This window comes from Cynocephalus volans, chromosome 15 (assembly GCF_027409185.1).
Source record: "Cynocephalus volans isolate mCynVol1 chromosome 15, mCynVol1.pri, whole genome shotgun sequence".
Classification (NCBI taxonomy): Eukaryota; Metazoa; Chordata; class Mammalia; order Dermoptera; family Cynocephalidae; genus Cynocephalus; species Cynocephalus volans.
Window position 1 is genome coordinate 14731278 of NC_084474.1, and position 14307 is coordinate 14745584.

At 42.9% G+C, this 14307-nt stretch overlaps 1 protein-coding gene across 2 annotated transcripts; it reads right to left on the reverse strand.

Moving 5' to 3' along the window:
• Nucleotides 1-2004: 2004 nt before the first annotated feature.
• LOC134364064 (epidermal retinol dehydrogenase 2-like) lies at nucleotides 2005-13833 on the reverse strand. Of its 2 annotated transcripts, XM_063079973.1 has the most exons (6): nucleotides 13501-13833; nucleotides 10299-10430; nucleotides 7968-8067; nucleotides 5829-5973; nucleotides 4423-4548; nucleotides 2005-2263 (listed from the first exon to the last, which is right to left on the reverse strand). In XM_063079973.1, exons 1-6 carry the CDS (start codon nucleotides 13831-13833, stop codon nucleotides 2170-2172), a joined length of 930 nt encoding a protein of 309 aa, XP_062936043.1. In that variant the 3' UTR covers nucleotides 2005-2169. The 2 variants fall into 2 exon arrangements, with proteins under 2 accessions (XP_062936043.1, XP_062936044.1); XM_063079974.1 differs by lacking the exon at nucleotides 10299-10430.
• Between the last annotated feature and the right edge of the window lie 474 nt (nucleotides 13834-14307).

A 14307-nucleotide genomic window follows, 5' to 3' on the forward strand; every position in this document is an offset into this window, starting at 1 on the left:
AAAAAAAAAGAAAAAAAAAAAAAAAGAAAAAGAAAAAGCAAGAAAGCACAGTCACAGATTTTTACCCAGCCAAACTCCTTCTAACAGCAAGAACTCTTCTCAGCAGCACATAAGTGCAGGATGCTGGGTGATGTGCTGTGGGGCATGGCCTGATCTGTAGCCCCCAATTTCTTCAGGCTTGCTTAGGTGTTAGGCTCTTGATCACTGCTTCATTAGGATTGGATTTCAGGTAGAAATTGGTATGAAACACATGATGAGAGCACTCACATCCCGGGAGGTATTAAATCACCTTGTTATTTATTACTCCCTAGATTCCTCTAATTTACATGAGATCTCTTCTCATAGGAGTGCTTCAAGTAAATCTGAATCTGTTTATACAACTTTATGGGTATTGTAAAACCACAATTGGATTTCAGGCCTTTGTAGCAGTCTAGCCAAGATGCACTTCAATTAGAAATAACTGCTGCTAATGCTGTTAGGATAAAGCGATGCTCACCGTGCCCTCAGAACTTTCTTCTACTGTAGCCCTTCTGAGTCCCTTCTTTATTCTTCAACTAAGTAGGCCTCTAGAATATATGTTTTTGGAACTGTAATATAGGAGCAATACTGTGCCTCTCTTTTAATTAACCTTGTTAACCAAGGATTTGGAACATCAGTTGGTTAATCTAAGAGGGCCTTTTGATCCTTTCAGTACACATCTACTGATGAGGAGGCTGTCACTGTGAAATAAAACGCCTTTCACTCTTTGGCTTACACCAAATACCTTTATCATTCTTTGAATAATGATGTGATATTCTTGTTTAATGAAATAATGTCTGTAAAGTACTTAGCTTGGTGCCAGGCACAATAAATATTAGTTATTATTGTTATTATCATAAAACAGGTATTTGTTTCATTTTGTTTTAAGCTTTTTGCTTGGAAAGGAAATATAGAGACGGAGTTGTCTGCTCAAGACAGATCAGTCCATGGTGGCTTCCAGACCCCAAACTCTAGACTGTTGTCCCTCTCAGAGCCTCTTGCCCTCAAGATATTCAAACTCTCAATTCTTTGGTCTGCTATAGGGTCTTCCAAGGTACTTCTCATCCCTTCCTGATCGCCACAGAGGGGAGGAGACAAAGATGGTGGTGGCTTCTCTCACAAGGCAGGTGCCCCTCAGCCTGGGAAGGAGTTCCAGGGATATGGTAATTAATGTACTTTTCTCAATCTTGCCTTTATAATTAATCTCCAAAGCATGAAAGCCGTTTGCCAGTTGACTAAACTGTAAGAATACAACAGATCTGAAGTGAGGGCAGCACTGATGGATACAAATGCATGAAATCACCCATTCTGTGGAAAAATCCCTCCACAGGAACCAACTTGAAAGACTAAGTTAAACACTTACAATTAACCACACAAATATGTTTTCTTGAGTCAATAGGGAAGCAATAAATCTAACTTAGAAGAATTTCATTTTCAGAGTAAGAAGCAATCATTCTTTGATCTCTTCTGGGAAAAAAATGTGGTCTAGGATCACTGCCTAGGAGGGCGGGTCAGTGTCAGGGAACGCCCAGTAGGGCTCCCTGACACAACGGTGCCTGTAGGACCTTTAGCCAGACTGGTACTTGGTCTGTGTATGTAGAGCATTGAGAAGTCAGTGTTTGCGTAGTTGCTTTGGCAGGCCGGCCACTTCTACACTAAGTGGCTCAAGTTCAAAAAGGTCAAAGCTGAGAGCAAAATGATGGGAAACCCAGAGTTGTGTGTCTTCTGGAGAGAAGGCATGACACCTGCACACAGCTGTGCTCCATGCCCTTCACTGTAGGCTCAACCTGCAGCCACCTGCTCCATCTATCTGAGCCACCTCCCCAACGACCAATGCTCATGGCAGCTCAGAAGACGGGCTTCTCTCTCTCACATCCGCTGCAAATGGAAATGACAAAAATGAGCTGTCTTTACTTTTGAAAAACAAAGAAACAACCAAAACGCCCAAAACCAAAGCAAAACTCAACAAAAAAGGAGATAGCAATGTTATTTTCAAAGGCATTGGTTGAAAATTCTAGTCTAGATAGCAAAATAAGAATGATACTTGTGGTCTCCAGATATATTCTACTGTCGGACAAAAGTACTTTTCTTCATTGCAATAAGTATTATGCAACGCTGGGTATCAGTTCACATCAGCCATACAGTTGGTCTTCAGTCTTTCGTCTTTTGGCCAGTGAAGCCATCCATTACATGAAGGATGTCCAGGTACTCAGCTATAAGCAGTGCTGTCTTGAGGGGCAGCAAACTAAAGAGAACACAAGAGTAAACTTTCCTGGTTATCACTTACAGAAGCATCTTTACCAGCTCAGCTGAAAAGCAGCGTCACTTCCAGTAGATGATGAAGTCGTTCACTCACACACACATTACCCCTGTTTCAGGGTCACCGGGCCTTGTCCACCATATGGGAGGACATTGGCCCAGGGTCTCTACAGCTCTCCTTGTAACTCAATTCACTCCTCATTTCAGTTTCTCGGTGCCACTACACTATAAAATGACTGAGAGGAAGCAGGGGAGTCTTGTGGAGGAGGCACAGGCTTTGCAAGCCGATGAGCCTGGCTGGAATCCTAGCACTGTCACTTGCAATCGCAGCTCAGGCAACTCACTTAGTTTGCAGGCCTGTTTCCTCGAGTGTAAAATGTGGCCATCAATCTTTCTTTCTGGGGCAACTGTGAAGATGAGAGGCAAGAGCTCCTCGGACCTCTGGCAAGGCCACACTGAGAGTGCCCACCTCCGCCACCCCACTGGTCCCCACACACGCCCAGATGCACATGGGAGCATCATCCTGACACAGCACTCTGACCCCACTGATATTGACCTTCAACACTGCACAGCGAGGGAAAGGACAGAGCAGGCACAGTAAACCCGAGACCTGTCCTAAGGGCGGGTAAAAGACCCTGCACTCACTGTTCCTCTGTTTGGGCACCCCAAGATCTCTAGGTGGTTCAAGCCCTCCCCAACTTCAAGTCTCTGGTCAAGTATTACCTTCTTGGTGAGACCCTCACCGAGCACCATACTTAACATTAAACCTTAACTTACACTCCTCCATTCCCACTTGGAGATTTCCTTTGGCTGCTTTATGTCTGTCTTGCTCTTTGCTGTGGGATGGCGAGCAGCACACGCACTTGCACTCTCTAAATGTCTGCTCAGTGCACGTCTGAAGGTGTGTTTGATGTCATCCCTGTCACCGAGCCTCTTCATGTTCCTTTTGCCTTCTCAGGAACTATTGCGCCCTTTCCCAAAATGTGGCCCAGAACTAATATGCCATTATAGTAAATATAACCTCCCAATTATTCCGTGGAGGAAGAGGAAGCCCCATGTCTTGCCGTCAGCGTAACTACATGATAGTTGGCTGTCTGTTAGGTGAGAAGTCCCCACTGTGCTGTGAATACACACACAGCCCAATAAACAGTGCACTGCACTCATCTGCTGGCTGTGACAACCACGATCTCTATTGCAAAGGAAGAAACTGAGGCCTGGAGAATAGTGGGCACACTCAGAGTCACAGCCTCAGCAAACAGAGGGATCAGAACCCTGATTCCAGATTGCTTGTCAAAGACCCTTTGTCCTGCCCCACACAGCCTTGGTCAGCCACACTGATCTCTCCTGTGCCACATGAAGCCTGGAAAAGTGACACCATGTAAAAATGACTTTTGGTTCATCCCACAACGTCCATATAATTAGGTAATGAAAAAAGATCTCTGTAGGTAGGAAGGGAGGTTGCTAGCCATGTGGTGGACATGCAGTATATCCATGTTCAAATAACTGAAGAACTGCCATTGGCAAGAGGGATGGAATTTCATGTGGAGCTGGAGGGCCAAGCTAGAACCAATGACGAGAAAGATTTCAATGCAACAGAGGGGACCGGCTCGACAATAGGATGTGCTTCCTTGCAAAGCAGAAGCCCCTTTGAGGGAAGTATAATTAGGTGACCCATTATAGTCTAGAAAATGCACTCGGACAGTGAGAATCAGCAGTGGCCTCAGCAGTTTGCACCACTGTCTCTGTAACTGGGTCAAATGTTCACAAACAGCAGGGGACGAATTTCGGCACTGAAACCCAATGCTGAGCAGAGCAGGATGGGCGAAAATGCTTTCTTGTGCTTTTAAGAGGTGGCTTAAGTTTTTTCCCTCAAGTTCTTTAACCATCTTACAGCTCAAATTTATTATCTACTTCCAGTTTTACCCATAGCACAAACTTCTGAAGCATTTGGCTTAGTAGGAGCACTGCAACTATGCAAATTTGGGACTGTGTCCTCAGTCAGGCACAATGAGGGGATCAGCAGGACTTATGGATTTTCCTTTTTTGAATTCATTAATTTAGCAGATATTTTTAAAGTGGCTCCTGGTGGGATTTGAAATAAACTGTTGATTGGCACGTCAGAGAAGCAGAAGCTGATATCATTACCTTTTTAAAAACATTATGAAGTATAAAAACTTTGGAATATACAGGTACAGTTGTTCCTGCAGAATAGCATCTACTATTTTTCTAACCACATATTCTGGTTCCAGAATTGGCAATAGAGAAGGACAGCTAGGGTATAAAAAACAAAACAAAACAAAACAAAAACCACATTAATAAATGAAATAAAAATAATTCCTTCAAATTAGGGATAAAAAGGTTGTAAGACTTCACTTCTTTCCCTTCCAGATTTCATTTATTTTTATATTTACTCCCTTATTATCAACATGGTAACAACATAACTAGAATTTGAAATGGAAAATGATTCTAATCAATACACTGACATTACTATATATATATGTGAAACCATATTAAACAAATGTTCTAAAGGTTGTAAAGCAAGTTGGTAAAAACAAACTGCCTGCTGCCTCCATGAAATGCAGAACTGGGCATCTGTGCCTTCTATGAACTGAACGTTTGTGTCCCCCCCCACACCAAATTCACATGTTTGAAGCCTAATTCCTCAATATGATGGTATTCGGAGGTAACTAGGTCATGAGGATAAATGTTAGTGCCCTCATGAGAAGATGCAGGACCCTGATCAATCTCCGTTCCTCCCGCCCTCCCTCCTTACTGCTCCCCTCCCCCAGGTGACGGTATAACGAGGAGAAGGTGGCCGTCTGCACACCCGGAAGAGTGCCTTCACCAGACACCGAATTTGCTAGCACTCTGATCTTGGACTTCTAGCCTCCAGAACTGTGAGAAAGAGATTTCTGTCATTTAAGCCACCTGGTATTTGGTATTCTGTTATAGCAGCCCAAACTAAGACAGTGCCCCATCAATGATTTCCAGTTTTTCTGGAATCAGGGAAGAGGGTAGAATGGGATTAGTGGCAGAAAGGAATGAGGCCTGGAGAGCCCAGGAGATGGATGAGCAGATCCAGGGCTACAGGGTGGCTAGGAGTCGGACACTGCCTTGATAAACCATTCTTTCTACTCAGTATCTTAAACACAAGCACATACTAAGAAAGACAGAAATTCTGAAACCATTTACAAATCATTCTTTAAACAACTTAAAAAAAACAGAGAGTGAAAAATCAATTAAATAGCCAATCTTTATTGGGGGTGGAGGGGGCGGCTGGCCGGTACAGGGATCAGAACCCTTGACCTTGGTGTTATTGGCACTGTGCTGTAACCAGCTGAGCTAACCAGCCAGCCCTCCAATCATTTTTTTTTTTTTCGTGACCGGCACTCAGCCAGTGAGTGCACCAGTCATTCCTATATAGGATCCGAACCCACGGCGGGAGCGTCGCTGCGCTCCCAGCGCAGCACTCTACCGAATGCGCCACAGGCTCGGCCCCCTCCAATCATTTTTAAGAATGTAATTTTTTTGAAATCAAAGGGCGTACTTACCCAGTAGTACAACCTTCAAACATTCCAGTTTTTATAAAAAATGGGCACACAATTGTGGTTTTGATCCCCTTTTGTTTTTGGGCAACTGTTTCTGTAAATACAGATTCAGCAAATCCAAAGGCTGCAAATTTACTTGCACAATAATCTAGAAAGACAAACATTGACAGTGTATATTCTAGAGTTTTAAATGGCATTACATTAAGGTTTACTCATAACACTAACAGCAGCAGAGGATGTGACCACAATTTCAGAGTTCTTCCTTTGTATGAAGTGAGGAGAGAGTGGGAAGGGACACGGTCAGCTGAGGGTCAGTTGATATGACCACATGGACGCCAGACTAGGAAGGGCTGCAGGGACGCTCCTGTGGGTCACACTGCTTGACTTTTCTCACAGCTGATGAATTGTGCTAGCTGCTGGGTGGAGCACCAAACGTGATTCTAGTCTGTCTTTCAAAAAACTTCCATCCCATGGCATGAAGATGTAAGGGAGGAGAAATAAGACAGTAAGGGGCACAAGAGGTCAGCATGGATTGTGAGACTCAGATCAAGTTTTCTTCCAACTATAACTCCTGCTTCTACTTCCAGATAAAAACAAAGGACTTGGTAGCTTCAACCTCTGTCTCCTAAATACATTGGAAATGCAGAGGGGAGTGGAAAGCATTTATGTCCATTTTGACCTTTCTGTCTTTAATCACACTTGCTTTGAAAAAACACCTGAATATTCAATTCACCAAGTGAAAAAGTTTGGAGAGACAGGGTGTTCAGGTGGAAAAATGCTTTCCTTTGCCTCCCAGAGTCAGAAGAGGCGTACTTGCCTGCTAGATTGTGATGCAGCCACTACAACTGGCAGGAGCCAGCGTACAAGTGCCAGATGTGGGGTGGTCAGGCCCCAGTGCTGCCCACAACAATGGGTAAGAGGCTGGAGGAAGGCAGGGGAAAGGAGGAGTCCACAGCATGCCAGAGTGTCTCCTGAGCCATTTGGTATAAGTGCAGCTCACTGAAACCCTCGACCCCCCAGGTTCAGATGAGCAGATATGGCCCAAGACCTAGGGACTCTGCATTCTCAACTAGCATCCCTGTGTTCTGATGCAGCAGAGTGGAGACTCACACTGTGGGAAATACAAAGGCTTACATTTGTTTCTAAGGTGAGCTGGGAGTGGCAGAGTCTTGTTATCTGAAGATAGGGAGATTGTGCCAGCAAAAGGATTGATAAGGACTCTATGATTTCAAAGGCTCATGACTTCTCAGACACATAAGAAAGTAATAATAATAATAATCCCTGATGAATTCTAAGAAGGACAGAGGGAGGGAAGTCCAGGGTCCAAGAAGTATAGATTGGTAACATTTTGGGTGACTGGTGGTTCTGAAAAGCCTATTCATGTTACTGAGATATACTAAGCTAAGACCAGTTTTATGCATCTTGAACTATGCCACTTAACTCAAAACCATTAGGAACTGTCCAACTGGCAAACTATCCCAACTTATCTGAGTGCTGCTGCACAGTTCTGTTGGGTGACTCTCAGTGATCTGTGTATGCCAGGACTCACGACATTTGCTCTAGGGGGTGCCCTGGTAGCTAAAGTCAAGGTTTCTGCTCCCCCTAGAGCCAGCTCCTCCTTGACCAAGGATCTAGGTGCATCTCTTTGCCCCCTCCCCACAGCTACTGTCAAATCAGTTGGCTGTTGCAAGGGAGATGAAAATGACCACCACTTCCTGCAGGTTTTTGACCAATGGAAATCCAAAGAGGTTAACTTTAGGTTTCGTAGGATGAAGAAACTTTCTCCAAACTCACAGTAGGGAGAGACCATGTAATGGAAACTAAAGCAGAAGGCAGGGTGCTCCTCCTTTCCATCCTGATAACAGTACCAGATGGATTTTGGGGGACAGTTGCTGTGTCGATCACTTGTGCAAAAAATACATCAGTGAGGTCTCTTTCTTTCTCTTTTAAACTCAGGGGGTTGCATAGGACCTATGATTCCAAAGGGTATAGTCCAACTTCATGTAAGCATATCTGATGGGCAGTTTTGCTGCACAATGAAGTTCTCAACCACTTATCAAGTCAAAGCTGGTTTGTTCAGAGCTATTACATAAGCTAAGGTTATAGGAATTTTGCAATTTTAAAACGCCACATTTCTCTTACCTGCCAGCCCATTTACTCCAACTAATCCAGCTGAACTTGAAATGCAAACCAAATGTCCATGGTTATTAGCAATCATAGCAGGGAGAAAGGCTTTGTAAGTCTAAGAAGAGCAAAGCAAAATTTTTAACATTTAATACCACATTGCATGCATTTCTCAGATGCTTACCTAGTCATTATGATTAGTTTTCTTTCTTTTTTTTTTCAGTTCATAAAAATACCTGAAAGGACTGAGATATAAAAACTTCAACATCTGGGAAGTAACCAGTTTTACCTGTTAAATCAGTATTTTCCCATGACAATTCCAATATTATTATAATGTGTTCAGACTTACGTTTTTGCTCATACTTGACTTTCAACAATACAAAATCAAGACATTAACTGAAGTAGTATAGGAAAATCTTAGTTGTGGCAACCACAATTCAAACACAGTTAAAAGTATTCAAGGATATAATTGTTTACATTTATATCTCCTTTTTTCTCCCTTGGCTTAATTTTGAATTTCAAATTTTCCCTGAACATTGTTCATAGGACATCCTGCTGTTGGCTTCAATTTAAAAAGAGCACTTTGTTTTAAACTCATCTCTACTTCTTTCAATAATGGTTTGTTATTTTTATTCCATTTCGTAAAACAGAGTCTCTGTTAGACAGAGGAAGCGTATACTGTGCCTCAGTACTGCAGAACACCTTCACTTTTGATTGGGGACCTGGAGAAAGAAGGTAAAGAAAGAGAAGTGAGCTTTTGGAGATGTCCTTTGCAACAAAGAAGTAAGTGGTCATATACAGACAATAAAGAGGTAAGAAAAGGGATCTCTTACAAAGGCCAAACGTTCTTTGTTAGCCTGCACTGCAGTAAGTTTCAGAGAGAAACTAACACGTACAGAGAAGTGGAAAATCAAAACAAAGGAAAAGGAAACAGCGCAGCATAACAAAACATAGCCTACATTTGGGGTCTGTGATGAGTTGCTCCACTTCTCCGTCGGGGCGATCAATACCTCTGGAAGCCCAGCCATGATGCATCTCTCTGACCCTCTAACAATCAAGCCACTAGCTCTGTGCTCGGCAATGTGCAGGTGCTCAAAGACTGTACGTGAACTGGCTCAGAAAAACTGAACAGAGTGAGAAGACACAAAGGAGATGGTGGGGGCCACGGACACACCAGAACTTAAGGAACCATTGGAAGGAGAGAGAGAAAGAAGAGAAAGAGACCAGGATGGAGACTGGGGAAAAACAGAGAGGTAAGAAAAGATTATAACGGCCATAAGAGTGGAGAATTTTAAGAGGATTACGTTTCTTCATCTTCATTCTAACTAGATATAGAGTATAAGCACAAAGGAGAGGGACATTTGGGACAAGAGAAATCGTTTGTAGTAGCTCCTGTAGGAACATGGTGGCCGGTGAGTTCTGAATCTTTCCATTTTTCTCCTGAAAACCATATACAGCACCAAGAATACCACCTGCTCTATTCCATTTTTGGTGGAAGGAGGGGAAAGAAAATCAACAAACTCCAAATTACATTTGAAGGCTGTTGAAGGAGAGTTGGGTGGGAAGTCCAGGTGGCAGACGGGAGGAGACTGAAGAGGGATCTCTGAGATCTATAGCAAATACTCCCAGAAGGAGAGAGCCTTGTCCAGGGAAGGATGAGCTGTGAGCAGGGCTGGAACCAAACAGGGCAAAAGCTGGGAGAGACAGCAGGAGGGCACATGCACGGCATGGGGAGGCCTGAGATGCCAGGAAAATGTGACTTCTGGAAGCAGGCGCATCGCTTTGGAAGTCAGGGCTGTGCCCTTTAGTGCTGGTGGCATGTGGTAATCAGGGCTGCTGGTAGAACCTCTCTTTTCTCTGGGTAGGTACTGATTAAGGTGACTGAACATCTCGGTCTGCTCAGGACAGATCTGATTAATGCTTGCTTATTAGTAGTGCCCCCTTTTACTTTCAAAAGTGTCCCAGCATAGGAAAATTATAAATTCACTCTGATCATGTCTGAGTAGTTATGGCTATGGGGCCTTGAGCAAACCTTTAAATTCTATGAGCCCTACCTCACTGAGCTGTTTTAAGGAATATATGTGAGCTGCCTGGGACAATCCCCAACATTTGCCAGCAATCAGTAAATGGGAATTATTTTGAACATGGGGACAGCTCTGTCTTTGTAGTATTTTCTAAGCAGAGGTTCTAGGAGTTGTGGATTAAGGTGGATCACGAAAGGACAACCGGGTAGATGGGCAAGTCCAAAACTGACAAGTCTGTGGCTAATAACATTGCAAATGACCAAGCCGAAAGTACTCTAAAAGCCAGGGTATCTTCACACTTTTTATGAGAAGAAAAAATAATTACCCATAAATGTGCTTTGAAGTTCACATCAAACGACTTTTCCATAAGCTCATCTGGGCAGTCGAGGAAGTTCTTTCCTGTTACAATCCCGGCATTGTTGATTAGGATGGAAACATCACCAACTTCATTTTTAACCTGAATTGAATAACAAGAGCAACTCCACCAATGTAGTAATTCCTTATATGATCTAGGTTTTATTTTCCCACAGTTTTATATTTTTTTATTCTTGTTAACTCAGACTAAATTGATGCGCTCTAAAAACAAAGTGTGTTTCACCCCTTTTGCTGAGTCTACACTGCACCATAGATCCAATTCTGATGGCCTTCTCTTTTCTTCCTCTCTGCTGAAGATGGTTCCGATACTGAAATGCCACTTTTCTTCTACAATTAAGACATGTTCTTATACTCAGGAGTTAGTAACTTTGTTCTGTGCTGTGCATAAGTAGCACATCATTTTAATCAGTGTGATGGGATATAAGAATAGCTTCACTGCAGCCAAATGTCATATGGATGAAGACCTAGCAAACATGGACATGGGAGTGCAGCAGGGACCACATGGACAAAGGACAACACACATAGCACAGATTAGGGTCTGCCTGTCCTGTTTTCACATGAATAATCTTTCCTTTCCTATTGATTTATCTGTTTCATATATAGGGCTGTCTTTTCTTTTAAAGGGTTATCTTGCTCCAAAGTCTCTTCTTTCCTCTAAATTAAGCAGGGAAAGGAATCATTAATATTCAGCCTCTGCTACATTAGGGAGAAAAGGGATCAGGTTTAACTGCATGTAACTTAACTATGTATTTACCTATTGCTGGTGGATGAGAACACAAGAAAACACTCATCCTTGCAATGAAGATAAGCTTGCTGGTACCGTGTTGTTTAATAAAGGGCCCACAGTGCCATCTAAGGGAAAATGCAACTGATTCTAGTTTTAATTAATTTTCTGCATTCATTATTCTCCTGATTGTAAGAGTGAGGCAACAGCCTCTGCAACTGTGTATGACACTTCTCACGAGGTGTGCACATGAGCTGTGCCTGCCTGTTAGCAGAAATTTCCCTATGAACATCCACACTGTGAAAATAAGAGCCCACAGGAAACCCTCGTGCTGCCCTGCACGTCAGTATCCAACTCTGAGCTGCCCAAGATGGCTGATTTCTTTCCCAATCACTACTTATTACTGGTAGTGGGCAGGAGGGAAAAGTCTGTTTCTATCAGTGACCACCTGGTTTAAAGGATGAAACAGTCATGAAATTTGACCTTGGACATCAGGAATCTATCTTAAGAAATTTTTACAGATGCTACAAATAAATTCTTTGTTTTCTTTTTGCTGTTGAATATAACAATGCAGTTAATTAGAGGTATGCTAAGCCAAATTGATTCTGATTTGCCTTGTGTAAGAGATCATATTCATTAAATATATAGTTAGGACACTTCCACATGCCACACCAAAGATAAGTGACAACTACATAGCTTCAAGGCTAACCTCTCACGCAGGGCTTCTGAGGAGCAGGGCTGGACTTTCTGAACGCAGGACTGAGCTATGACCTAGGGACACAAGCTTTTAAAGTTATTGGGGACTTAATGGAGATAAAACACTGTTAACTGCTCTGAAAATTTTCTTCTGATCGTTTGTCTATGGGATACTTCTTAAAAATTCTCTGATACTTTCCCTTTATGCAGAATGAGAAGTGAAAACGGTTGGTTTACAGGGTTGGAGAGTAATTCGCTTTCCCTGAATTCAGAAGAGCACATAATCAGTTCTCTCCAAAACTCCAAAGTGCTAACAGCTGAATAGAAAGCTGACATGTTTGACCATTTCTGAAGCCAGGAAACTAAGTCAGACATAGAACTAAATCATAGATGCAGGGAGCAGGGAGGTAATTATTTATAGAGAGTCTCATACTAGCTTGTCCCATGTCTAAGGGTGTTCAGTGTGGGCATGTGAACCAGTTATTGCTTAAGACTGGCCAGAGAACTTCTCTGTACTTGGTATCAGGTCCACATGCCAGGTTATTGGTGCCTAAGGAGTGAATAGCTGAATTTGTGAGGTCAGCCACAGCAAAGAATGCAGCAAACACAGCAGGTTGGCTGCACGTGGAAGGGAGGTCCCAGCGTAAGCCACACGAACTCATCAAGTTTAGATCTCCAGACTGTTTGTTAGCCTGTGGTTGGACATGGTGGTAACAGAGATGTAAAATGTAAGGCAAACCTAAAAGTCAGAAACTCACTTGCTAGTGACCTGCAAATCTTTCCACTAGAAATAGTGAGAGATCCTGGTTGAGGCTGGAAGCTATGGAAGAACCTTATGACGTAGATGTGCTGCTCACCACCGCCTTGTCTCGTTCTCCTTTCTCACTAAATTGGGCAATTCTGGGAGCCCAAAAGAAGGGGCCCAGGAGAGTGATGTGTGAGTACACATGCCAACGTGCAGGCGCAGGATTCCTTGTGAGGGAAAGGTACGTGCCTCTACAAGCTGAGAAAATCCAGGCCATCCACATAAAGCTTGGCTTTCTCGAGAGCTGTCTTTATACGTGCTTCTGTGTGTGGGTAAGTCTTTAGGATGAATAAAATATTCTGATTTCCTTATGACTACTTGAGAGAAATACACATTCAAGCGAAAGGCATTGTGATGGGTGGACATAGCCTGAATTTAAAATTAAACATGGATTTAGATCTTGGCTCAGCCACGCACCAACTCTGTGAGCCTGGGCAGGTTATTTAGTATCTCTGTGTCTCAGTTTCTTTATTCTCAAGGAAGACTGCCTCCACCGACCCCTTTATATTTACACTATAATAGGGGCCGGAACAGTCAATACAGTGCAGAGGCCAGGAGCACATACTCAGACATCAGTGACTCGAGTGCCGGCTGCTGCTTTGCTACTTATTAGCTGTGTTTCTTAGTTAAGCTACCTGCTTGCCCTAAGCCTCAGTTTCCTTATTTGTGTAATGGGGATAATCAAGGATTTCACTTTATAGGGTTATGGTATAATACAGGCAGGGTACTTAGTACAGTGTCTTGCATAAAGTAAAATCTAAAAAATCCTAATTTCCACTCCCCCACAATATTTTAAAAATTAAAGTGATATTGGAGATAGGAAAATAGACATGTAGAAAGGCAAACAAACAAGGATACTGACTTATGTCCAAGTATTTACTTAGAGTTCATACTACCCATAAGAGCCAGTAAGCACCTAAGACATACCTGATGGGCCACTCTGTATATTTCTTCCCTGTCACTGCAGTCACAGGTGTAGGCATGCACCCGCGTGGCTCCAGCTTCCCGAGCCATCCTGCATGTCTCCTCGTTCCCGTCCTTATTGACATCCCAGAGAACAAGCACAGATCCTAAGCAGGCAAATCGCAAGGCTAGGAGCCTTCCCAGTCCGCTCCCAGCGCCTGTTATGAGGACTATTTCACCAGCAACGTTCTTCCGTGGCTTTGAAATTATGGTAAAAATCAAAGCCTTCAGAATAGAAAATAGGAATTTTCCTAAGAAAATGGGCAATCCCTTTGCTGATTTCAGGATGGAAGACATGTTGTGGCTGACACCTAGAAAGAAAGACTTAGTTGTCCATTTCCTCTGTTTGCTAACTAGTGAAAGTAACTGAGAACTGTGATTTAAACAGCTCTCTTGATAGCAAGACTCTGAACTCAGAAAGTCAGAAAGACTCTGAACTCACAAAGTCCACAGTGACAATGTCTTGTCTGAGTCTCATACATGGACCCACGCTCGGCACACATCTGTAAGCCTGCTATGTGTTGCAGAAGAGAGAATTAATCAGGAACTATGAACACCATGCCCAGGTTTAACCCAAAGAGTAGGTTGCTATTTCTTCACAGTTAGCCTTTCTTCATAATAATCATGAGTCCTGTTGACTGACTTTGTGTTCAAAGTCTCTACCACATCACAGTGTTTATGACATAACCTCTACCTTTCTTGTTTATTTTTGTCTCCTTTTAGGTTTGTGCTTTCTTATTTGCACTGTTGTCCTTTAATTTTGCATTATTA

Coding starts and splice junctions, on each gene's coding strand:
- LOC134364064 (XM_063079973.1), bottom strand. CDS start 13,833: ATGTCTTCCATCCTGAAATCAGCAAAGGGATTGCCCATTTTCTTAGGA. Junction 10,431..13,500: donor TATACAGAGTGGCCCATCAG/GTATGTCTTAGG, acceptor TATTCAATTCAG/GTTAAAAATGAAGTTGGTGA. Junction 4,549..5,828: donor TTTGAAGGTTGTACTACTGG/GTAAGTACGCCC, acceptor TTTATACCCTAG/CTGTCCTTCTCTATTGCCAA.